The sequence below is a fragment of the Astyanax mexicanus genome, chromosome 4 (genome assembly GCF_023375975.1).
Source record: "Astyanax mexicanus isolate ESR-SI-001 chromosome 4, AstMex3_surface, whole genome shotgun sequence".
In the NCBI taxonomy this organism is placed as follows: Eukaryota; Metazoa; Chordata; class Actinopteri; order Characiformes; family Acestrorhamphidae; genus Astyanax; species Astyanax mexicanus.
Genome location: NC_064411.1, coordinates 11,998,201 through 12,024,986, shown reverse-complemented (window position 1 = coordinate 12,024,986; position 26,786 = coordinate 11,998,201). Strand labels below are relative to the sequence as shown.

The 26,786-nt window shown below is 30.4% G+C and overlaps 2 protein-coding genes across 3 annotated transcripts in view; both read right to left on the bottom strand.

The window, feature by feature from the left end:
- LOC125801375 (zinc finger protein 239-like) overlaps nt 1–26,786 on the bottom strand; it is a 309,264-nt gene that overhangs the window by 114,069 nt on the left and 168,409 nt on the right. The window lies entirely within an intron of this gene.
- Nucleotides 15,878–23,843, bottom strand: LOC125801146 (uncharacterized). Of its 2 annotated transcripts, none has more exons than XM_049477345.1 (14): nt 23,702–23,843; nt 23,019–23,253; nt 22,511–22,679; nt 22,329–22,411; nt 22,039–22,218; nt 21,513–21,620; nt 21,188–21,283; nt 20,371–20,505; nt 18,361–18,429; nt 18,167–18,261; nt 17,786–17,912; nt 17,364–17,481; nt 16,376–16,452; nt 15,878–16,149 (listed from the first exon to the last, which is right to left on the bottom strand). In XM_049477345.1, exons 1-14 carry the CDS (start codon nt 23,818–23,820, stop codon nt 16,036–16,038), a joined length of 1,725 nt encoding a protein of 574 aa, XP_049333302.1. In that variant the 5' UTR covers nt 23,821–23,843; the 3' UTR covers nt 15,878–16,035. The 2 variants fall into 2 exon arrangements, with proteins under 2 accessions (XP_049333302.1, XP_049333303.1); XM_049477346.1 differs by lacking the exon at nt 21,188–21,283 and adding an exon at nt 20,714–20,809.

The window sequence follows — 26,786 nt, the reverse complement described above, 5'->3', positions numbered from 1 at the left end:
CCAGGGTAGCACAAGTCGACAGAACACCAGATCTCTCGTCTCGCCGTGTGGGCGTATCTTGAATCCAAATAAGGCTACAGGTGTAGTCAATTTTAAACTTTTAATGATTAAATGAACTTTACTGTGCTCTATATAAATCCATATTTTGCCGTTTGTGTGTGTAAGGCTCGAATGTGTGTGTGTGTGTGTGTGTGTGAAGTCCCTGATTGGCTGAAAGCAGCGCGGCGGCTTGATTCATTTGAATAAAGAATGCGGGGTTGCGTTCAAGGCAACGCAACCCAACCCAGCCACTGCGGTCAAGCCAGCCCCCACTGCAAAACGCTTGGTCAAACTAGCCCCCACGCTGTTTCTCAGAGCGCGCATACACTAAACATTGCGGCAAGCGTGAGAAGGAACACATTTCAAAATAAAAGCCCCCCCCCCCTTAATATCATTATGCTGTGGAGTGGTATTAAAAGGAATCCACATGATTTCACATGTTATGTCTGATATCACATGTCAATTTCATGTAGTCCTGGTAGTACACAAAATAAAAGCCCTGTAAATTATAAAAAAATATGTTATTTTAATAATACTACTACTACTAATAATACTAATACTAATAATAATACTAATAATAATACTTATATGTGTCACTCACTTAATAACAGGGCATTATAATGTGTCATTTCAAAATAAAGGCCCTTTAAATTATTACAATATTTTATTTTAACACAATGTTTAGACTGTTATTAAAAGGAATCTGTCTGACGTCACAGGTCAATTTCATATAGTCCTGATAGTACACCACGTGTATTTGTCACTCACTTAATATCAGAACATTTTGATGTGTCATTTCAAAATAAGGGCCACTTAAATTGTAACATTTATGTAATTTTACACAATGTTTAGACTGTTATTAAAAGAAATCTGTCTGATATCACAGCTCAATTTTATATAGCCCTGATAGTACACTACTTGTATGTGTCACTCACTTAATATCAGAACATTTTGATGTGTCATTTTAAAATAAAAGCCCTTTAAATTGTAACAATATTTTGTTTCAACACAATGTTTAGACTGTTATTAAAAAAAATCTGTCTGATATCACAGTTCAATTTCATATATTCCTGATAGTACACTACTTGTATGTTTCACTCAATTAATATCAGAACATTTTGATGTGTCATTTTAAAATAAAAGCCCTTTAAATTGTAACATTTATGTAATTATACACAATGTTTAGACTGTTATTAAAAAAAATCTGTCTGATATCACAGTTCAATTTCAGATAGTCCTGATAGTACACTACTTGCATGTTTCACTCACTTAATATCAGAACATTTTGATGTGTCATTTTAAAATAAAAGCCCTTTAAATTGTAACATTTATGTAATTTTACACAATGTTTAGACTGTTATTAAAAAAAATCTGTCTGATATCACAGTTCAATTTCAGATAGTCCTGATAGTACACTACTTGTATGTGTCACTCACTTAATATCAGAACATTTTGATGTGTCATTTTAAAATAAAAGCCCTTTAAATTGTAACATTTATGTAATTTTACACAATGTTTAGACTGTTATTAAAAAAAATCTGTCTGATATCACAGTTCAATTTCAGATAGTCCTGATAGTACACTACTTGTATGTTTCACTCACTTAATATCAGAACATTTTGATGTGTCATTTTAAAATAAAAGCCCTTTAAATTGTAACATTTATGTAATTTTACACAATGTTTAGACTGTTATTAAAAAAAATCTGTCTGATATCACAGTTCAATTTCAGATAGTCCTGATAGTACACTACTTGTATGTGTCACTCACTTAAAATCAGAACATTTTGATGTGTCATTTCAAAATAAAGGCCCTTTAAATTGTAACATTTATGTAATTTTACACAATGTTTAGACTGTTATTAAAAAAAATCTGTCTGATATCACAGTTCAATTTCAGATAGTCCTGATAGTACACTACTTGTATGTGTCACTCACTTAATATCAGAACATTTTGATGTGTCATTTCAAAATAAAGACCCTTTAAATTTCAAAAATATTTTATTTCAACACAATGTTTAGACTGTTATTAAAAAAAATCTGTCTGATATCACAGTTCAATTTCAGATAGTACTGATAGTACACTACTTGTATGTGTCACTCACTTAAAATCAGAACATTTTGATGTGTCATTTTAAAATAAAAGCCCTTTAAATTGTAACATTTATGTAATTTTACACAATGTTTAGACTGTTATTAAAAAAAATCTGTCTGATATCACAGTTCAATTTCAGATAGTCCTGATAGTACACTACTTGTATGTGTCACTCACTTAAAATCAGAACATTTTGATGTGTCATTTTAAAATAAAAGCCCTTTAAATTGTAACATTTATGTAATTTTACACAATGTTTAGACTGTTATTAAAAAAAATCTGTCTGATATCACAGTTCAATTTCAGATAGTCCTGATAGTACACTACTTGTATGTTTCACTCACTTAATATCAGAACATTTTGATGTGTCATTTCAAAATAAAGACCCTTTAAATTTCAAAAATATTTTATTTCAACACAATGTTTAGACTGTTATTAAAAAAAATCTGTCTGATATCACAGTTCAATTTCATATAGTCCTGATAGTACACTACTTGTATGTGTCACTCACTTAAAATCAGAACATTTTGATGTGTCATTTCAAAATAAAGGCCCTTTAAATTATAACATTTATGTAATTTTACACAATGTTTAGACTGTTATTAAAAAAAATCTGTCTGATATCACAGGTCAATTTCATATAGTCCTGATAGTACACCACTGGTATGTTTCACTGACTTAATATTAGAACATTTTGGTGTGTCATTTCAAAATAAAGGCCCTTTAAATTGTAACATTTATGTAATTTTACACAATGTTTAGACTGTTATTAAAAAAAATCTGTCTGATATCACAGTTCAATTTCAGATAGTCCTGATAGTACACTACTTGTATGTGTCACTCACTTAATATCAGAACATTTTGATGTGTCATTTCAAAATAAAGACCCTTTAAATTTCAAAAATATTTTATTTCAACACAATGTTTAGACTGTTATTAAAAAAAATCTGTCTGATATCACAGTTCAATTTCAGATAGTCCTGATAGTACACTACTTGTATGTTTCACTCACTTAATATCAGAACATTTTGATGTGTCATTTTAAAATAAAAGCCCTTTAAATTGTAACATTTATGTAATTTTACACAATGTTTAGACTGTTATTAAAAAAAATCTGTCTGATATCACAGTTCAATTTCAGATAGTCCTGATAGTACACTACTTGTATGTGTCACTCACTTAATATCAGAACATTTTGATGTGTCATTTTAAAATAAAAGCCCTTTAAATTGTAACATTTATGTAATTATACACAATGTTTAGACTGTTATTAAAAAAAATCTGTCTGATATCACAGTTCAATTTCAGATAGTCCTGATAGTACACTACTTGTATGTTTCACTCACTTAATATCAGAACATTTTGATGTGTCATTTTAAAATAAAAGCCCTTTAAATTGTAACATTTATGTAATTATACACAATGTTTAGACTGTTATTAAAAAAAATCTGTCTGATATCACAGTTCAATTTCAGATAGTCCTGATAGTACACTACTTGTATGTTTCACTCACTTAATATCAGAACATTTTGATGTGTCATTTTAAAATAAAAGCCCTTTAAATTGTAACATTTATGTAATTTTACACAATGTTTAGACTGTTATTAAAAAAAATCTGTCTGATATCACAGTTCAATTTCAGATAGTCCTGATAGTACACTACTTGTATGTGTCACTCACTTAATATCAGAACATTTTGATGTGTCATTTTAAAATAAAAGCCCTTTAAATTGTAACATTTATGTAATTTTACACAATGTTTAGACTGTTATTAAAAAAAATCTGTCTGATATCACAGTTCAATTTCAGATAGTACTGATAGTACACTACTTGTATGTGTCACTCACTTAATATCAGAACATTTTGATGTGTCATTTTAAAATAAAAGCCCTTTAAATTGTAACATTTATGTAATTTTACACAATGTTTAGACTGTTATTAAAAAAAATCTGTCTGATATCACAGTTCAATTTCAGATAGTCCTGATAGTACACTACTTGTATGTGTCACTCACTTAATATCAGAACATTTTGATGTGTCATTTTAAAATAAAAGCCCTTTAAATTGTAACATTTATGTAATTTTACACAATGTTTAGACTGTTATTAAAAAAAATCTGTCTGATATCACAGTTCAATTTCAGATAGTCCTGATAGTACACTACTTGTATGTTTCACTCAATTAATATCAGAACATTTTGATGTGTCATTTTAAAATAAAAGCCCTTTAAATTGTAACAATATTTTGTTTCAACACAATGTTTAGACTGTTATTAAAAAAAATCTGTCTGATATCACAGTTCAATTTCATATAGTCCTGATAGTACACTACTTGTATGTGTCACTCACTTAAAATCAGAACATTTTGATGTGTCATTTCAAAATAAAGGCCCTTTAAATTATAACATTTATGTAATTTTACACAATGTTTAGACTGTTATTAAAAAAAATCTGTCTGATATCACAGGTCAATTTCATATAGTCCTGATAGTACACCACTGGTATGTTTCACTGACTTAATATTAGAACATTTTGATGTGTCATTTTAAAATAAAAGCCCTTTAAATTGTAACATTTATGTAATTATACACAATGTTTAGACTGTTATTAAAAAAATCTGTCTGATATCACAGTTCAATTTCAGATAGTCCTGATAGTACACTACTTGTATGTTTCACTCACTTAATATCAGAACATTTTGATGTGTCATTTTAAAATAAAAGCCCTTTAAATTGTAACATTTATGTAATTTTACACAATGTTTAGACTGTTATTAAAAAAAATCTGTCTGATATCACAGTTCAATTTCAGATAGTCCTGATAGTACACTACTTGTATGTGTCACTCACTTAATATCAGAACATTTTGATGTGTCATTTTAAAATAAAAGCCCTTTAAATTGTAACATTTATGTAATTATACACAATGTTTAGACTGTTATTAAAAAAAATCTGTCTGATATCACAGTTCAATTTCAGATAGTCCTGATAGTACACTACTTGTATGTTTCACTCACTTAATATCAGAACATTTTGATGTGTCATTTTAAAATAAAAGCCCTTTAAATTGTAACATTTATGTAATTTTACACAATGTTTAGACTGTTATTAAAAAAAATCTGTCTGATATCACAGTTCAATTTCAGATAGTCCTGATAGTACACTACTTGTATGTGTCACTCACTTAATATCAGAACATTTTGATGTGTCATTTTAAAATAAAAGCCCTTTAAATTGTAACATTTATGTAATTTTACACAATGTTTAGACTGTTATTAAAAAAAATCTGTCTGATATCACAGTTCAATTTCAGATAGTCCTGATAGTACACTACTTGTATGTTTCACTCACTTAATATCAGAACATTTTGATGTGTCATTTTAAAATAAAAGCCCTTTAAATTGTAACATTTATGTAATTATACACAATGTTTAGACTGTTATTAAAAAAAATCTGTCTGATATCACAGTTCAATTTCAGATAGTCCTGATAGTACACTACTTGTATGTTTCACTCACTTAATATCAGAACATTTTGATGTGTCATTTTAAAATAAAAGCCCTTTAAATTGTAACATTTATGTAATTATACACAATGTTTAGACTGTTATTAAAAAAAATCTGTCTGATATCACAGTTCAATTTCAGATAGTCCTGATAGTACACTACTTGTATGTGTCACTCACTTAATATCAGAACATTTTGATGTGTCATTTTAAAATAAAAGCCCTTTAAATTGTAACATTTATGTAATTTTACACAATGTTTAGACTGTTATTAAAAAAAATCTGTCTGATATCACAGTTCAATTTCAGATAGTCCTGATAGTACACTACTTGTATGTGTCACTCACTTAAAATCAGAACATTTTGATGTGTCATTTCAAAATAAAGGCCCTTTAAATTATAACATTTATGTAATTTTACACAATGTTTAGACTGTTATTAAAAAAAATCTGTCTGATATCACAGGTCAATTTCATATAGTCCTGATAGTACACCACTGGTATGTTTCACTGACTTAATATTAGAACATTTTGGTGTGTCATTTCAAAATAAAGGCCCTTTAAATTGTAACATTTATGTAATTTTACACAATGTTTAGACTGTTATTAAAAAAAATCTGTCTGATATCACAGTTCAATTTCAGATAGTCCTGATAGTACACTACTTGTATGTGTCACTCACTTAATATCAGAACATTTTGATGTGTCATTTCAAAATAAAGACCCTTTAAATTTCAAAAATATTTTATTTCAACACAATGTTTAGACTGTTATTAAAAAAAATCTGTCTGATATCACAGTTCAATTTCAGATAGTACTGATAGTACACTACTTGTATGTGTCACTCACTTAAAATCAGAACATTTTGATGTGTCATTTTAAAATAAAAGCCCTTTAAATTGTAACATTTATGTAATTTTACACAATGTTTAAACTGTTATTAAAAAAAATCTGTCTGATATCACAGTTCAATTTCAGATAGTCCTGATAGTACACTACTTGTATGTGTCACTCACTTAATATCAGAACATTTTGATGTGTCATTTCAAAATAAAGACCCTTTAAATTTCAAAAATATTTTATTTCAACACAATGTTTAGACTGTTATTAAAAAAAATCTGTCTGATATCACAGTTCAATTTCATATAGTCCTGATAGTACACTACTTGTATGTGTCACTCACTTAAAATCAGAACATTTTGATGTGTCATTTCAAAATAAAGGCCCTTTAAATTATAACATTTATGTAATTTTACACAATGTTTAGACTGTTATTAAAAAAAATCTGTCTGATATCACAGGTCAATTTCATATAGTCCTGATAGTACACCACTGGTATGTTTCACTGACTTAATATTAGAACATTTTGGTGTGTCATTTCAAAATAAAGGCCCTTTAAATTGTAACATTTATGTAATTTTACACAATGTTTAGACTGTTATTAAAAAAAATCTGTCTGATATCACAGTTCAATTTCAGATAGTCCTGATAGTACACTACTTGTATGTGTCACTCACTTAATATCAGAACATTTTGATGTGTCATTTCAAAATAAAGACCCTTTAAATTTCAAAAATATTTTATTTCAACACAATGTTTAGACTGTTATTAAAAAAAATCTGTCTGATATCACAGTTCAATTTCAGATAGTCCTGATAGTACACTACTTGTATGTTTCACTCACTTAATATCAGAACATTTTGATGTGTCATTTTAAAATAAAAGCCCTTTAAATTGTAACATTTATGTAATTTTACACAATGTTTAGACTGTTATTAAAAAAAATCTGTCTGATATCACAGTTCAATTTCAGATAGTCCTGATAGTACACTACTTGTATGTGTCACTCACTTAATATCAGAACATTTTGATGTGTCATTTTAAAATAAAAGCCCTTTAAATTGTAACATTTATGTAATTATACACAATGTTTAGACTGTTATTAAAAAAAATCTGTCTGATATCACAGTTCAATTTCAGATAGTCCTGATAGTACACTACTTGTATGTTTCACTCACTTAATATCAGAACATTTTGATGTGTCATTTTAAAATAAAAGCCCTTTAAATTGTAACATTTATGTAATTATACACAATGTTTAGACTGTTATTAAAAAAAATCTCTGATATCACAGTTCAATTTCAGATAGTCCTGATAGTACACTACTTGTATGTTTCACTCACTTAATATCAGAACATTTTGATGTGTCATTTTAAAATAAAAGCCCTTTAAATTGTAACATTTATGTAATTTTACACAATGTTTAGACTGTTATTAAAAAAAATCTGTCTGATATCACAGTTCAATTTCAGATAGTCCTGATAGTACACTACTTGTATGTGTCACTCACTTAATATCAGAACATTTTGATGTGTCATTTTAAAATAAAAGCCCTTTAAATTGTAACATTTATGTAATTTTACACAATGTTTAGACTGTTATTAAAAAAAATCTGTCTGATATCACAGTTCAATTTCAGATAGTACTGATAGTACACTACTTGTATGTGTCACTCACTTAATATCAGAACATTTTGATGTGTCATTTTAAAATAAAAGCCCTTTAAATTGTAACATTTATGTAATTTTACACAATGTTTAGACTGTTATTAAAAAAAATCTGTCTGATATCACAGTTCAATTTCAGATAGTCCTGATAGTACACTACTTGTATGTGTCACTCACTTAATATCAGAACATTTTGATGTGTCATTTTAAAATAAAAGCCCTTTAAATTGTAACATTTATGTAATTTTACACAATGTTTAGACTGTTATTAAAAAAAATCTGTCTGATATCACAGTTCAATTTCAGATAGTCCTGATAGTACACTACTTGTATGTGTCACTCACTTAAAATCAGAACATTTTGATGTGTCATTTCAAAATAAAGGCCCTTTAAATTATAACATTTATGTAATTTTACACAATGTTTAGACTGTTATTAAAAAAAATCTGTCTGATATCACAGTTCAATTTCAGATAGTCCTGATAGTACACTACTTGTATGTGTCACTCACTTAATATCAGAACATTTTGATGTGTCATTTTAAAATAAAAGCCCTTTAAATTGTAACATTTATGTAATTTTACACAATGTTTAGACTGTTATTAAAAAAAATCTGTCTGATATCACAGTTCAATTTCAGATAGTCCTGATAGTACACTACTTGTATGTTTCACTCACTTAATATCAGAACATTTTGATGTGTCATTTTAAAATAAAAGCCCTTTAAATTGTAACATTTATGTAATTATACACAATGTTTAGACTGTTATTAAAAAAAATCTGTCTGATATCACAGTTCAATTTCAGATAGTCCTGATAGTACACTACTTGTATGTTTCACTCACTTAATATCAGAACATTTTGATGTGTCATTTTAAAATAAAAGCCCTTTAAATTGTAACATTTATGTAATTTTACACAATGTTTAGACTGTTATTAAAAAAAATCTGTCTGATATCACAGTTCAATTTCAGATAGTACTGATAGTACACTACTTGTATGTGTCACTCACTTAAAATCAGAACATTTTGATGTGTCATTTTAAAATAAAAGCCCTTTAAATTGTAACATTTATGTAATTTTACACAATGTTTAGACTGTTATTAAAAAAAATCTGTCTGATATCACAGTTCAATTTCATATAGTCCTGATAGTACACTACTTGTATGTGTCACTCACTTAAAATCAGAACATTTTGATGTGTCATTTCAAAATAAAGGCCCTTTAAATTATAACATTTATGTAATTTTACACAATGTTTAGACTGTTATTAAAAAAAATCTGTCTGATATCACAGTTCAATTTCAGATAGTCCTGATAGTACACTACTTGTATGTGTCACTCACTTAATATCAGAACATTTTGATGTGTCATTTTAAAATAAAAGCCCTTTAAATTGTAACATTTATGTAATTATACACAATGTTTAGACTGTTATTAAAAGAAATCTGTCTGATATCACAGCTCAATTTTATATAGCCCTGATAGTACACTACTTGTATGTTTCACTCACTTAATATCAGAACATTTTGATGTGTCATTTTAAAATAAAAGCCCTTTAAATTGTAACAATATTTTGTTTCAACACAATGTTTAGACTGTTATTTAAAAAAAATCTGTCTGATATCACAGTTCAATTTCAAATAGTACTGATAGTACACTACTTGTATGTTTCACTCACTTAATATCAGAACATTTTGATGTGTCATTTTAAAATAAAAGCCCTTTAAATTGTAACATTTATGTAATTATACACAATGTTTAGACTGTTATTAAAAAAAAATCTGTCTGATATCACAGTTCAATTTCAGATAGTACTGATAGTACACTACTTGTATGTGTCACTCACTTAATATCAGAACATTTTGATGTGTCATTTTAAAATAAAAGCCCTTTAAATTGTAACAATATTTTGTTTCAACACAATGTTTAGACTGTTATTAAAAAAAAATCTGTCTGATATCACAGGTCAATTTCATATAGTCCTGATAGTACACTACTTGTATGTTTCACTCACTTAATATCAGAACATTTTGATGTGTCATTTTAAAATAAAAGCCCTTTAAATTGTAACATTTATGTAATTATACACAATGTTTAGACTGTTATTAAAAAAAATCTGTCTGATATCACAGGTCAATTTCAGATAGTACTGATAGTACACTACTTGTATGTGTCACTCACTTAAAATCAGAACATTTTGATGTGTCATTTTAAAATAAAAGCCCTTTAAATTGTAACATTTATGTAATTTTACACAATGTTTAGACTGTTATTAAAAGAAATCTCTCTGATATCACAGTTCAGTTTCATATAGTCCTGATAGTACACCACTTGTATGTTTCACTCACTGAAAATCAGAACATTTTGATGTGTCATTTCAAAATAAAGGCCCTTTAAATTATAACAATATTTTATTTCAACACAATGTTTAGACTGTTATTAAAAAAAATCTGTCTGATATCACAGTTCAATTTCAGATAGTCCTGATAGTACACTACTTGTATGTGTCACTCACTTAATATCAGAACATTTTGATGTGTCATTTCAAAATAAAGACCCTTTAAATTTCAAAAATATTTTATTTCAACACAATGTTTAGACTGTTATTAAAAAAAATCTGTCTGATATCACAGTTCAATTTCATATAGTCCTGATAGTACACTACTTGTATGTGTCACTCACTTAAAATCAGAACATTTTGATGTGTCATTTCAAAATAAAGGCCCTTTAAATTATAACATTTATGTAATTTTACACAATGTTTAGACTGTTATTAAAAAAAATCTGTCTGATATCACAGGTCAATTTCATATAGTCCTGATAGTACACCACTGGTATGTTTCACTGACTTAATATTAGAACATTTTGGTGTGTCATTTCAAAATAAAGGCCCTTTAAATTGTAACATTTATGTAATTTTACACAATGTTTAGACTGTTATTAAAAAAAATCTGTCTGATATCACAGTTCAATTTCAGATAGTCCTGATAGTACACTACTTGTATGTGTCACTCACTTAATATCAGAACATTTTGATGTGTCATTTCAAAATAAAGACCCTTTAAATTTCAAAAATATTTTATTTCAACACAATGTTTAGACTGTTATTAAAAAAAATCTGTCTGATATCACAGTTCAATTTCAGATAGTCCTGATAGTACACTACTTGTATGTTTCACTCACTTAATATCAGAACATTTTGATGTGTCATTTTAAAATAAAAGCCCTTTAAATTGTAACATTTATGTAATTTTACACAATGTTTAGACTGTTATTAAAAAAAATCTGTCTGATATCACAGTTCAATTTCAGATAGTCCTGATAGTACACTACTTGTATGTGTCACTCACTTAATATCAGAACATTTTGATGTGTCATTTTAAAATAAAAGCCCTTTAAATTGTAACATTTATGTAATTATACACAATGTTTAGACTGTTATTAAAAAAAATCTGTCTGATATCACAGTTCAATTTCAGATAGTCCTGATAGTACACTACTTGTATGTTTCACTCACTTAATATCAGAACATTTTGATGTGTCATTTTAAAATAAAAGCCCTTTAAATTGTAACATTTATGTAATTATACACAATGTTTAGACTGTTATTAAAAAAAATCTGTCTGATATCACAGTTCAATTTCAGATAGTCCTGATAGTACACTACTTGTATGTTTCACTCACTTAATATCAGAACATTTTGATGTGTCATTTTAAAATAAAAGCCCTTTAAATTGTAACATTTATGTAATTTTACACAATGTTTAGACTGTTATTAAAAAAAATCTGTCTGATATCACAGTTCAATTTCAGATAGTCCTGATAGTACACTACTTGTATGTGTCACTCACTTAATATCAGAACATTTTGATGTGTCATTTTAAAATAAAAGCCCTTTAAATTGTAACATTTATGTAATTTTACACAATGTTTAGACTGTTATTAAAAAAAATCTGTCTGATATCACAGTTCAATTTCAGATAGTACTGATAGTACACTACTTGTATGTGTCACTCACTTAATATCAGAACATTTTGATGTGTCATTTTAAAATAAAAGCCCTTTAAATTGTAACATTTATGTAATTTTACACAATGTTTAGACTGTTATTAAAAAAAATCTGTCTGATATCACAGTTCAATTTCAGATAGTCCTGATAGTACACTACTTGTATGTGTCACTCACTTAATATCAGAACATTTTGATGTGTCATTTTAAAATAAAAGCCCTTTAAATTGTAACATTTATGTAATTTTACACAATGTTTAGACTGTTATTAAAAAAAATCTGTCTGATATCACAGTTCAATTTCAGATAGTCCTGATAGTACACTACTTGTATGTTTCACTCAATTAATATCAGAACATTTTGATGTGTCATTTTAAAATAAAAGCCCTTTAAATTGTAACAATATTTTGTTTCAACACAATGTTTAGACTGTTATTAAAAAAAATCTGTCTGATATCACAGTTCAATTTCATATAGTCCTGATAGTACACTACTTGTATGTGTCACTCACTTAAAATCAGAACATTTTGATGTGTCATTTCAAAATAAAGGCCCTTTAAATTATAACATTTATGTAATTTTACACAATGTTTAGACTGTTATTAAAAAAAATCTGTCTGATATCACAGTTCAATTTCAGATAGTCCTGATAGTACACTACTTGTATGTGTCACTCACTTAATATCAGAACATTTTGATGTGTCATTTTAAAATAAAAGCCCTTTAAATTGTAACATTTATGTAATTTTACACAATGTTTAGACTGTTATTAAAAAAAATCTGTCTGATATCACAGCTCAATTTTATATAGCCCTGATAGTACACTACTTGTATGTTTCACTCACTTAATATCAGAACATTTTGATGTGTCATTTTAAAATAAAAGCCCTTTAAATTGTAACAATATTTTGTTTCAACACAATGTTTAGACTGTTATTTAAAAAAAATCTGTCTGATATCACAGTTCAATTTCAGATAGTACTGATAGTACACTACTTGTATGTTTCACTCACTTAATATCAGAACATTTTGATGTGTCATTTTAAAATAAAAGCCCTTTAAATTGTAACATTTATGTAATTATACACAATGTTTAGACTGTTATTAAAAAAAAATCTGTCTGATATCACAGTTCAATTTCAGATAGTACTGATAGTACACTACTTGTATGTGTCACTCACTTAATATCAGAACATTTTGATGTGTCATTTTAAAATAAAAGCCCTTTAAATTGTAACAATATTTTGTTTCAACACAATGTTTAGACTGTTATTAAAAAAAAATCTGTCTGATATCACAGGTCAATTTCATATAGTCCTGATAGTACACTACTTGTATGTTTCACTCACTTAATATCAGAACATTTTGATGTGTCATTTTAAAATAAAAGCCCTTTAAATTGTAACATTTATGTAATTATACACAATGTTTAGACTGTTATTAAAAAAAATCTGTCTGATATCACAGGTCAATTTCAGATAGTACTGATAGTACACTACTTGTATGTGTCACTCACTTAAAATCAGAACATTTTGATGTGTCATTTTAAAATAAAAGCCCTTTAAATTGTAACATTTATGTAATTATACACAATGTTTAGACTGTTATTAAAAGAAATCTCTCTGATATCACAGTTCAGTTTCATATAGTCCTGATAGTACACCACTTGTATGTTTCACTCACTGAAAATCAGAACATTTTGATGTGTCATTTCAAAATAAAGGCCCTTTAAATTATAACAATATTTTATTTCAACACAATGTTTAGACTGTTATTAAAAAAAATCTGTCTGATATCACAGTTCAATTTCAGATAGTCCTGATAGTACACTACTTGTATGTGTCACTCACTTAATATCAGAACATTTTGATGTGTCATTTCAAAATAAAGGCCCTTTAAATTTCAAAAATATTTTATTTCAACACAATGTTTAGACTGTTATTTAAAAAAATCTGTCTGATATCACAGTTCAATTTCATATAGTCCTGATAGTACACTACTTGTATGTTTCACTCACTCAATATCAGAACATTTTGATGTGTCATTTCAAAATAAAGGACCTTTAAATTATAACAATTGTTATTTTAACACACGGTTTAAAGTCTAGTACTCTAAAGTGCTAATATACCTCCTATACGTATCACTCAGTTTATATCAAGACTTTCTGGTGTGTTATTTGACCAAAATATATAATTTAAATAACAATTTCATTTCTGTCACTATATTTTGAGTATTAAAAGAAAGACATAACAATTTCAGTTCCACATGATAGTATCAGTATGCTGCCCAGTTAATATCAAGACATTCTGCTGTTATATCAAAATAAAGGCCCCTATAAAGGTAATATTTAAATTAATCCTCGATTAAATTGAATATTCTTTTTTGCATAGGACAGTTTACATTGAGACATTCCGGTGAATGATTACAAAATAAAAGCCCTGTTTAAGTATTACCTTTTCATTAAAAGGAACCCTTTTTTTGCACAGACCAATTCCTAAGGAGCCTTCAGAGGTAACTGAACTGAACTACACTGTGGTTTCCTTGGGAGACAACATGAGGAGAACAGATGCGACACGACTGAAGAAGTTGGTCAGGCGGGCTTGGTCAAGTGGAGCTAAACTCTCTGATTACAGTGGCAGAGAGGAGGATCTTGGAGAGACTGACCTCCTTTATGAACATTGACATTGATAGACCCAGATAGTCCTTTATACCCAGAGCTATCAGGCAACTCCTCAACAGGGCACAGGATTCTTCTGTAGAGTTATACTGCATGGACATTAACACTCATCCTCCATATGAATGGAGAAGGCGTATATGTTCATATGCATATACATATATTCAGGCACACATAATTTTATCTAATTACCAATGCCTTTTGACTTGTTGACTGCACCATGTACTGCACTGTTCTTGCACATAGGAGCACAAGACCCAATTAATAGACCTTTGACTGAAGCTTTGTACTTCTTGGTACCTTACCTTATCTGTGTATAGCTAGCTTTCTTCCAGTGAGTTCTTTGACAGCAATGAACTGTTACATTATATTTTAATTTTCTTTGGAATCAAAGTGGCAATAATATGTTTTTCTGTCAGTCAATAATTATTATAGCACACTACTTATAGGACACATTCATTGTCACTTTTATGTAAAGGTCCTTTTATTGTCCTATTATTTTACTTTTATTGTAAATGATCAAATTATATTTTAAATTTTCACTGTATATTTAATTGTTTAGTTGATTAAAGTAATAATTTATTATAGTAGTAATTTGCTCAATGTGCTACATTTTCTCCATAATCCGCAAAAACAAACTCTTTAAATTACCACATTTTTCTATAAGATTATAGTAAATGGTATTTAAAATGAATCCTTCATAAATTGTTTAGTCACTACAGACCTGTGTGGATGTTGTAACAAGTTTATTAAACTATGTAAAAAACTGATTTTCTTTTTCTTTAAAGTGAGACACAAAAAATGATACTGTATACAGAATGAACAAACCACATGCATTTGAAGGCCAGACAATGTTTTAAGCGAGCTAAAATTACATGCGAGATGCTAGCAAAACAGCAGCCCCAAGTTCTAAATATTTTCTATATTGTTTTTGTGCAGAGAAAGAGCTCCCAAAGAGCTCTATTATGCTCTACAGCTATTCCAGAATGCTTCTCTTAGGGATCTGACGTAAACATTAAAAAAGATTCATGCAATAAAGTTAGATAGTGTTATAATTTTTTTATCAATAATAAATGTCAAATGTATAACATATGTACATAATACTTACAAATATTTACAGAAAGTATACATACAAATTATATATACATACATACAAAAAATAAATGCATACATACATATGTACATATCCATATTTGGACTGGAGTTTTTTACACTACACATAAGCAGCAGTTCCAAATGCTTGCCCTGGCTTGAATGAGTTTCTCGGTGTCCATATTTAGGCAGAGCTCATGGAACCAACGAAAACACGTGTCACACTGGATCTAAAAAATACATTTTAGAAATCTTAAAGATTATCAGCTTTCATGAACAAAACTAATGTTGAGTTTAATTATGTCAGTTTGCAATAAATATTATGGTATAATTTATTTTACAGTTTTACTGCTTATTTAAGCCAATTACAAAAAAAAGACCTTTAAAGGCATCTATCCAAAGTACAGTCTCAAGAGTACAAAGGCAATGAAACTAATGTGATATGGTAAATATTACCCAGTTTGTCATTGGTGGCCCAGATCCAGGGGGTTTTGCCATGGAACACATGGAACAGTTATTTTCTGAATCAAACCCTTAAACAGACAAAACAAAATATAACAGCATGTATTAATTATTAAATAAAATGTTGGGTAAAAGACCTTTATCCCATGGTTTACATTATCTAAACTTTTCTAGAAGCATTTACAGTTGAGAATTATTCTGTTGAACAAATGTTGTTTATGTTGTCCTAATTAATTTGTGAGTAAGCTTTGGTAAACATTTAACTGAGGTCCTCTGGATGTTGAGACTTCCTGCATACCTCTAGTATGCACACACTTGTTAAGTATTAGCTTGTTTGAGTCATGCTTAGCTTTTCCTTTCCTTGACTTTGCTGTTGACTTTGGATTTTTTACACTTTTTACTTTTTAATTATTTTATTTTATCTTTTTATGTTTTTTTGTTTGTTTGTTTTTGTACTGTATTTGCCATACATTTGTTCTTTGCTCATTTTCGACTTGACTATCTTTGAGTCCATTTAAAACTACATTTTCATTACAGTGCCTTTCTCGGCCCCACTGATCACCGATGAAATTTCCAGCGTACCTAGCTGAAAAGTGCTGTCCATGGTGCTGATCGGTCTTCCCTCCTGTTTAGTACCATTGTTGTGGACAGACAAAACAGCTGTGTGGCAAAGAAGCGGTGCTCATACGGGAGCCTGTGCTGATGCCAGGGTACCACATTCAACGTAAAACACATATTATTGAGCCAATGGGTAACTAATCATTTTGTTATTTTTTCCGTCTTTGCTTTATTTTGCAGTCTCTCACAAGTAACACCTATCAAATCAATAATGTGCTTTCCCACTTTTGCCTTAAGAGCTGAGCTTACATTTTTGTTGATCCTTAAATACATTTGTCATTCCTGTCTGCGCCTCGTGCTTTGCATTCTCTAACTCCTTGACATGCAGATTACCTCAAAGCAGAGAAACATTATCTGTACTAACCTGATTCCTGTAAGATTTGTAGAGCCATTGTCTTTCTCTCTTTGGCCATTTCGGTTTTGGATGTGTCGAAGTAAATTTCTGGAACAGCTGGAAAGGCCTCCATCACTGCCCTTGCCATCTAAACAAACGCATTCAAAACATATGTATTTGAATCTTGTACACTATAGCTTTTTTCTCTATTGTTTAAATTAATCCACATCATTTACAAAGACAGACTACATTTACAGAGTGAAATCTGAGCTGAACCACTTGAGAATATTACATTTTTAAATGATTTTGCTGTACAATCCATATACATCCACAAAAAAGTATACTGGATACCATTAGGCAGCAATGCTGCAGTACACTTTTATTCACTCTGTTGATAAAAGTTTTAAATATTTTTTATGCTTGAGAGTTTTTGCTCAGGAAAAAAAACTTACCTTGATGACAATAACACCACAGCTACTACCATCTTGCTGAACTGGATGGGTCAGAACTCCTCCCTTCCACTTCATGTCCACCCATTCTGTTTTTCCGTAGCATGTTCTTCTTATTTTCAGGTACTCACTGTAAGTGATTTATCATACAGTAATGTATTTTTATTGTTGTACAAAACACAATGTTTGCTACTTATGACTCAAATTGTAAGTATATTCTAAACATAATCCCAAATAAGTATTAGGTTACGACTTGTTTAAAATGCAAAAAGAACTACATTCACAAAGGATTTTAAAAGGACAGTTGGTTGACCATGCACACAGACAAAACAAAAGCATAAACTCATAAAGTCATTTTTTTCCTAAAATATTTTAGCTAAGTACCTGAACTTTTTGGCTGCTTTGTTTGAATCCACTTGCTCTGTAAAGCTTTTGGCAGGATCGACCAGATATACAGTCTGGTTGACAGTGTTAATGTACTGAAAATTAGAATCAAGTAACGTCATTAAACAGGGCTTAATTTTCAAAAAAATAAGCCATTTTTAGAGTGTACATGAGGGTATAATTGAAGTACTAACCAGAAACCTCCAATGGCTGTTTTCTATATTTACAAATGAGACAATTGTCTGGTAATTGTCGAAGTTCACCTATAAAACAGTATAAATATTATTAATTATATTATATAACATTGATGTCAGACAAAAACTTGTATCTTCAATCTTTCATTGTACAGGAGAAGAAAAATACTTTACTTTTAATGTATATCATTGAATTCAAAGAGGATTATCATTTACTTTGGACTATTCATCATTACATTTACTTAAATTATGGCATATTCCGCAGAATCGTTGCCATTTCTGTCCCCCTGGAAAGTACATGTATAAATTTACTTTCAAATACATTTTAGCATAGTGTGTTTTATATTTACCTAATAGCAAAATTAAGATACGTTATAAAAAAATAATAATAAAAACTACTTGGAACACTAGCAAAACAGCATTTGTTACCTGTCTCCACTCTCTAACTATAAACTTTACCATGAAATATAATTATTAAAATCCTTCAGAGATGTATTGTTTTGCATTGTTTTGTGACTCCAAATATATGTTTTTAAATAAATTCATAATATTTTAGTTAAAATACACATTTTAGTTGTGTCCCTGGGTTTCACAATGGTAACACTTTCTTGATAGAATATCAAAGGAATTGGCAGACTTGCTATTGAACATGTTTTTTTAAATGTCACATGAGTTTTGGTAACAGGACGAAGAAAAATGTAACCATCTTTGGATTAGAAACCTTGTAAAACATTAAATAAAAGCTGCCCGAGTTTCACCACTACATGTTTTGAATAGTTAAATATATGTTATTACATTCATTGTTAAAAAAGGTTGTTTTTTGGAAGAGTTACAACAATCAAATGGCACCCATTTGGTGGAATTGCCCTTAAATATTTTCATAAAAAGGCCTAGTAAAATTAAAAAGTAATGAAAACTGAGATACAAGTCTTTTGTCTTTCAGCAATACACTTTAAATAACACTTTAAATAAATTTAATTCAATCATGGACACTGGTTTCATTGTGTTTTCAATGTGAAAATATCTCTATGGAACTACAAAATATCCTTGGGTGACAAAAATACAACCACATTCTGATAATCAAACTTAAAATAATAATGTTCACCTAAACCACATAAATGACTTCATAATAAATTAGACTGTATGTGCATGCTGTAGACAAATAGTACCTTTACAAATGATGATGGCATAATGTATGGCTGCATTTTGCAGCCACTCAGATTACCTTTGGCAAAGTGTGTCGAGCAAGCCTTGTCCTTTCTCCGAACAGAATCAAACCGGTGGTATAATGATTCATTACATATGCTGTATTTCCCGTCTCACTTGCATACAGATGTAAAAGGCTTTCAATGATCTATATTATGGGGGGGGCATTTTGTTGTTAGTTCTGTACAAAAATCATGCATTACATAGTTAATAAGCATAAATTAATATAAATTAAACAGCAGCTGTAATCTACAGGTAAACTAATTTTTTTTTTAAAAGAAATCAAATTATTACAGAAAAAATATTTTTGCGATTGTAAGTAAATTTAAAGAGGTTTTTTTTTTGCTCTACTTAAGTGTGACAATCAGCTCAATGTAATCTGCCTTGAAACAATAACTGTCACAACTGTGAGTGGGGGTTCTCTTCTTATTTTTTAAAAATACCACTGACTACTTGCTTTAGTTCATATATCTGTAGCTACAGAACTGAATAAAACACCTACATTTTAAATAGGTCCTTACAATTTGGTTCATATCCTAAACTTCATGTGTTAAATAAAGAATATTTAGAGGTTGGACAAACAACTCTTGAGTTGGGTAAAATAAAGGTAAGGACAACTACAAATTATATTGTTGTAATGTAATTCAAACATTTTTAAGCAATTAAGTAGTTGAATAATGTTACAGTTTAACCGATAATTCTACAAGCACACAATAACATATTATAACAACATTTTGATAAATGTATGTTTTACTGCAACAATAATTTTAAGAGAATAAAATGCAAAAGAAATGAAAAATATACCTCCCCTGTAATCCACTGATGAGGTTGGAGTGAAAGCAGCTCACTGTGGTGGATGATGAAATTGTTCCCTTTGATCTGGGATTGAATTACAGACACCACAACCTCTGTCTCTTTTTTTTTCCACAAGAAGATGAGCTGCATGTAATAAATGTAGAACAAACACAATGCATGAAACATTAAAGTTAATCATTAATACTTTAATGTTGCTGTTTGTCTTGCTCTCTCTATTTTTATCAGTATACCCAACCTTGTGTTTCTTCTACATTGGATTTATTTATTATAATACCTTTTAATTGTTATTAATCATTTTTTGTATTAAAGTAAGAAATGTAAATGACCAAACCTGTTCTTCTGGGCTCTTCTCTGGCTTTTTCTCGCCTTTCATCTGCCTCTTCTTTTGGGCTTTTCCAATGGAAGTCTTAGACACTGGGGAATCATCCTATTGTTGCATTGCAACACAAAATAGTATTAAATCTCATTTAATGAATTTTATTTGTGCAAAATTGTACCATGTTCCTTTTCTTATCACAGTACTGTTCTCCAAAGCCTTACAGATTATTTATTCACTAAAAATATCTTTTTCTATTGTAATTAAGTTACAAAATGTTACTCTGTAAAAAGATGTTTTGGAAATACACTAAAGTAGTTGATGTGGTAAATGTTCAATAGTAACTAGTAGTCTTTCTGTGTAGCTTTTGTAGTCATTAAAAATATACCCAACCTTGTGTTTCTTCTACATTGGATTTATTTATTATAATACCTTTTAATTGTTATTAATCATTTTTTGTATTAAAGTAAGAAATGTAAATGACCAAACCTGTTCTTCTGGGCTCTTCTCTGGCTTTTTCTCGCCTTTCATCTGCCTCTTCTTTTGGGCTTTTCCAATGGAAGTCTTAGACACTGGGGAATCATCCTATTGTTGCATTGCAACACAAAATAGTATTAAATCTCATTTAATGAATTTTATTTGTGCAAAATTGTACCATGTTCCTTTTCTTATCACAATACTGTTCTCCAAAGCCTTACAGATTATTTAAATGTTCAATAGTAACTAGTCGTCTTTCTGTGTAACTTTTGTAGTCACTTCAACAGTAAATTGTTGCTGTTAACTGTTTATAAAGTTTGATATATTTAAATAATACCTTTCTGATAGCACTTTTAAAAGTGAATGGCTTGCGTATTGGAGACGTGTATCTCCCCCTCTTTTTCTGCTGACGCTCTTTCCATTTCTCAAGTTGCACTCTGTATGTCTGAAATAAATTGAAGTGCACAAAACCAATAAATAAGGATTAAAATTACTTTGGAGAGCAAGACCAAGACAAACACACATTTATTTAATTTATAATTGAGCATTTTGTGAACTTTGTGAATTTCAGCAAAATATTAAAAACCTTTATAAATCTGAGAACATTATTAATTGCAGTGGCCATCCTTTTACATTTTCAAAGGTCAGCAACTTTTGCATTTTCTTTTGTTAAAGATTACAAAAACATGTTTTTGGCCTCAGTAAATATCACGTCATATATCATACAAATTTTGCAAAAGAGGACAACAAGGAAAATCTTAAGGAAATACTCAATTGGGGTAAAGGGAAAAAATAGTACATACTATATAGTACATGACCATATATGAAACTTGACCATGATGTGATACATGTAATGTGCAAACCTTTTTTTTAAGGACCCGTTTACTGTCCTCATACTCCTTCAGCAGAGCAGTGTGGGCTGCTTGGTACTTCACAACAAAGTCATCCAATCTGGTGAGCCTGCATCCCCTAAAACGGATATGTTTTAGGTCCCACTGGCTCTTTTCCATTATTCCTTGAGTTTTATTGTCTTCTGTTATGTTCTGATAAAGTAATCACATAATTACACAAAACAATATACATTAGAAGTTAAGGTAAATAGGACTTTAATAAAGTAAGTAATTTGTTTATTTACTTAATGCATTTCAATTACTTGTTTTTTTATTTGTTTCAGGACTCTGTATCTCTTTGTATACTCCTTGTATACATGTCCTGTTCCGTGTCGTCCAAGGTCACCTTTGCATTGAAATAAATAATACAATATTTTATTGGCATAAATACACTGCTGTTTCCCCATCGCAAAAATAATTGTCATTGTATTGATTTTTTACCAACCTAGCATTATGCCAGTCCACAATGCAGCATATGGGAGAAGGAACTTCGAAATGTGGGACACGAGACCTTTGCAGAAATACAGGTTGGGTTCCCCATTCTCCATATCAAGTGGAGCTTGTGAAATTACTTCCTTGAAATGTCTGCCAAAGTTGTTGCTCCCCTTGATAAACTTCAATTAAAAGAGGAAAAATTTTCAGGTCGACATTGATAGATCCTATTAACCTCAGTGGGTACTGTTATGCCATCCGTAATATACTTAATTTAACAAACTAATAAAACATAATGAGAAGTTACATTTTTGACCTTGACTTGGTACAATTCCCTAAAAAGTCCAAATGCGTTCTAAAAACATTTATTCCATCAGTGCATAGCTTTGTCCTGATCTATTTCAAGCTAAAACATTATTGATATTAACTATTTTCTTTTGCTAATGATAAACACTTTCATGATTTTGTGATTAATGTAAGACTGAAGAATTAATTTACTTGTAGAAGAATTGGACTTTTACCTGTGTGTCTTCAGCACGTTTTTGATTGTGGTACACAGCCGTCTCATCCAGATGGAACCCTTTATTTTGCAGCCAACACTGCAAATTATTGAAATGTTTTTCAACACTGGGCCCACTGTATGGACTGGAAAACACTACAGCAGCACTTTCCACCATGTCATCCAATTCTCGCAAAGAACTGGCTGTTGTGAAGAGCCCAAACACATGCATAGAGAGGTGGTAGTGGTTTGGTGCGCTGTGAATATGTATACAAAAGAAAACATTACAAACATTTAAAAATAGACTGTTAATAAACACAGATTTTGTATAGTATTCAAACTATAAACTAGATTCACACTATATTACCAAAAATTTTTTTCATATTTGTTGAAAATGTTAAAAGACTTGTTTGGATTATTTCACACCGATGTTAGCACTCATAAAAATACTTACTCTTTTATTGGATTAAGTTATAAATTGGGTATAAAGACATTTTATTAAGATTGTTTGATAAACAATGTCAATTTGCTGTTGTGTGTATCTAGCCTGCACAATAAATTCTGATATGCCGCCTATGAATTACCTCTAAAGTAATACCTATGAAACACAAATCTTCTCACTAAAAGTAAGTTTAACTCACAATGACTTATTAATTATGCAATTTAGCCATTCAACATGTTATGGAAATAACAGGGTATGCTTACTACTTCTTGCACATGTCTTTGGCATTCTTCATGACATGGCTGAGGCAGCGATGAAGTATTGGTAAATCAAAGTCTTCTTTTGTTGCTTTTCCACTTGCAATGGTGTAGTAGTGGTTCATGGTATCCTGCAGATTTTTCTTTGCAAATGATCAACATATTGCCTGCATTAATACCATTGACCCGTCACAAATAAGCATTATGGGTACCCTCATGCCTTTTCTTCCATAGGTCCGTGCAACATCAGTCTGGAATGCCTCAAGAAAATATGTTACAGAGGCTGTGGTGTGGTCACAAGTAAGATAGGTTGCAACAGGCAAGGGAGATGAACCTTTTTGTGGATTTCTGACCACCACCTCATAAACATAGAACGGAGGAGAACCCTTCTCTTTCTTTTTGATGCTGCCTGTAGCATCCAGATACACAATGTCTTCCCGGCATCTGTCCTGAAAAATCTCAATGCCCCTTATGGACCATAGCATAACACCCTTTGGGTGCAAAAATACCTTCTGCAGAACTTCATCTGGACCATTTGTTTTTTGTTCAACCATAATCTGCAGGCTCCGGATCTCATTGCTGTGTTGACGACTTTTTTTACGTACTTCCCACGAGATATTTTTCAATACCTGAGGAGTAGGAGCCTCGTCTCTGCAGCCAGAAGCCAACACATCATCCTCTATTTGTGTCAACCTTTGAAGATACATGCTTCTGGGTAATTGTGTTTGTAAACCTTCTCCTATCCGGACTCTTTCATCTGCTCTTACAGGTCGTCGTTTTAATTCTGTAGCATTGTGAATGCTTTGTTCGCCTTGAAATTTTACTTCTGCCTTTAGGTCTTTCTCGCTGTTTACAGTCACAGTAACAGTGATCGGGCAATCCTCAAAGCGGCAGTAACCAAGACACCAGAACTCAGGGCTTGCTTTTTTGGATCCTATAATTTTAAGTTTGTGTCTTTTGAATGCAATTGAGCAATATGGATATATGGTTTGTAATCCTTTAGAGATTACATTTGTCCACTGAAGTCCTTTAAAACCTCTCTGCTTTCTTTTTTTTTTGATATTCTCCCAATCTTTCCGGTCAATGAAGAAGTATGAGGGTTTCTGTGGGACTGGGATTTTGAGGAATCCTTGTTCATCAGATGTGCTTGATACTGGGCTCTAATAAAAAGCAAAAAAATATAAGTCTGACCAAATGTCTCTTTTTATCATGCAATACAGTGAAACAATAACTAATTTCTCATAAAACAGATCCTCAGTGCGCACGGTGTAAGATAGGGCCCTAGTTGTTAATTATTCATAAAAATACCAGCTTAATTTGGAAATTTCCATACAACCGATACCGTTGGATTTTCTGCATGGGCACAAGAAACATTCTATTATATGGAATTATTATTCAACTGTGCCTATTTGAATTTAGCTAAGAATGCTAATTTAGTTACAACAAACTACATAAATGCATTAGTGCGTTGTTTAAGCAAACTACAATGTCCATAATTAGTACATAAGTTTACATCATACACCTGTAAGGGGTTTGCTTCAGTACTTTTCACCCCTCAAACCACCCCCCCCTCACACAATTGTGACCAACTTTTTCAGGTGACTTTTGTCCATCCTCCTTGGTCCAACTGTCGTCTTTGTCTTTTAGAGGAGATGGTGACATTGCTGGTGCCTGCTTAGAAAGAAAGAAAGAAAGAAAGAAAGAAAGAATTTAGCTATCACTGATAGTTGTTCAAAACCAAAAACATTTAAGAAATTAAAATGATGTCTAACATTTTCAGGTGACTTTTGTCCATCCTCCTTGGTCCAACTGTCGTCTGTGTCTTTTAGAGGAGATGGTGACAATGCTGGTGCCTGCTTAGAAAGAAAGAAAGAAAGAAAGAAAGAAAGAAAGAATTTAGCTATCACTGATAGTTGTTCAAAACCAAATACATTTAAGAAATTAAAATGATATCTAACATTTTCAGCTGACTTTTGTCCATCCTCCTTGTCCCTGCTGTCATCTTTATCTTGTTGAGTTGATGGTGACAAACCTGCTGCATGCTTTGAAAGAAAGACAGCATGTCTTTGCTTTGTTTCTTACAAACAAGCATTTTAATTTTTTTGAAGCAAACGTAAGAAAATAATAACCTTATTCTCTACTATGCACAGAACAGATTCTGTCACTTTCTGCTAAAAGACGCATTTTACAAATCTTAACATAAAGTAAAGCTGTAAAGGACGTTTTGTAATAAATGTCAGATAAGAAATTTTAGGTACACACCTTATGGCATTCATGCACTCTCCGGAGTCTGTAACGATTACGTTTATTGTTGGGAATTCCAAGTTCACTGCATACTTTACCCCAGAAGTCTGTAACATTTGACAGACTTGCATCCAATGTTATGTCACTAATCTGCAGATCTTTAATTTTATTCAAAATTTCCTCTCTTTGGATGGTTCTGATTTTGTTCTGGGGAAAAAATGTAGATCATTGTTGTAAAAACATATCAAATTTAATATTTAATATAATATTAAGTCAGAAAAAGAAGTTATACTCACCCCAAATATAACAAATGTGTATACTCTGTATAAAATCAAAAGGAAGAACATATTATAGCATCACAGCATAAAATAACTTACTAAAACCATTTGACCACAATGAACTTTGCAATATTAGTATAGCGTTTTAGGGACACTGTGGGGCCTAATTTAGGATATTGAAGAGCAAATGTGTACATTTCATATACTAAAGCACACTTGGCCTCATATGAGCAAGTTTATTAAATTCGCTCATCCTCTGTTTGCTCTCTCCCGTAACAAGTTTAGGCCTGTACCTAACATATCTCAAAGAGAGACAGCTGTTATAAGATAACAGGACATAATTGGCTAGCTCCCCGGAAAATGCTATATGATGACTGGGGAGCTTATCTCTAAACTCATTAGGTAGAGGCCAACATATCTCTAAATTCATTAGATAGACCAGATGGCCACATAGACTCCCTTTCCATGGGAACAGTAAACAAAGTGAAGGTCAACATTTTTAAAAAAAACTATACCATGTTGATTTGGTCACAATTAAATCCAATTATGGGACTGATGGCATAATGCCC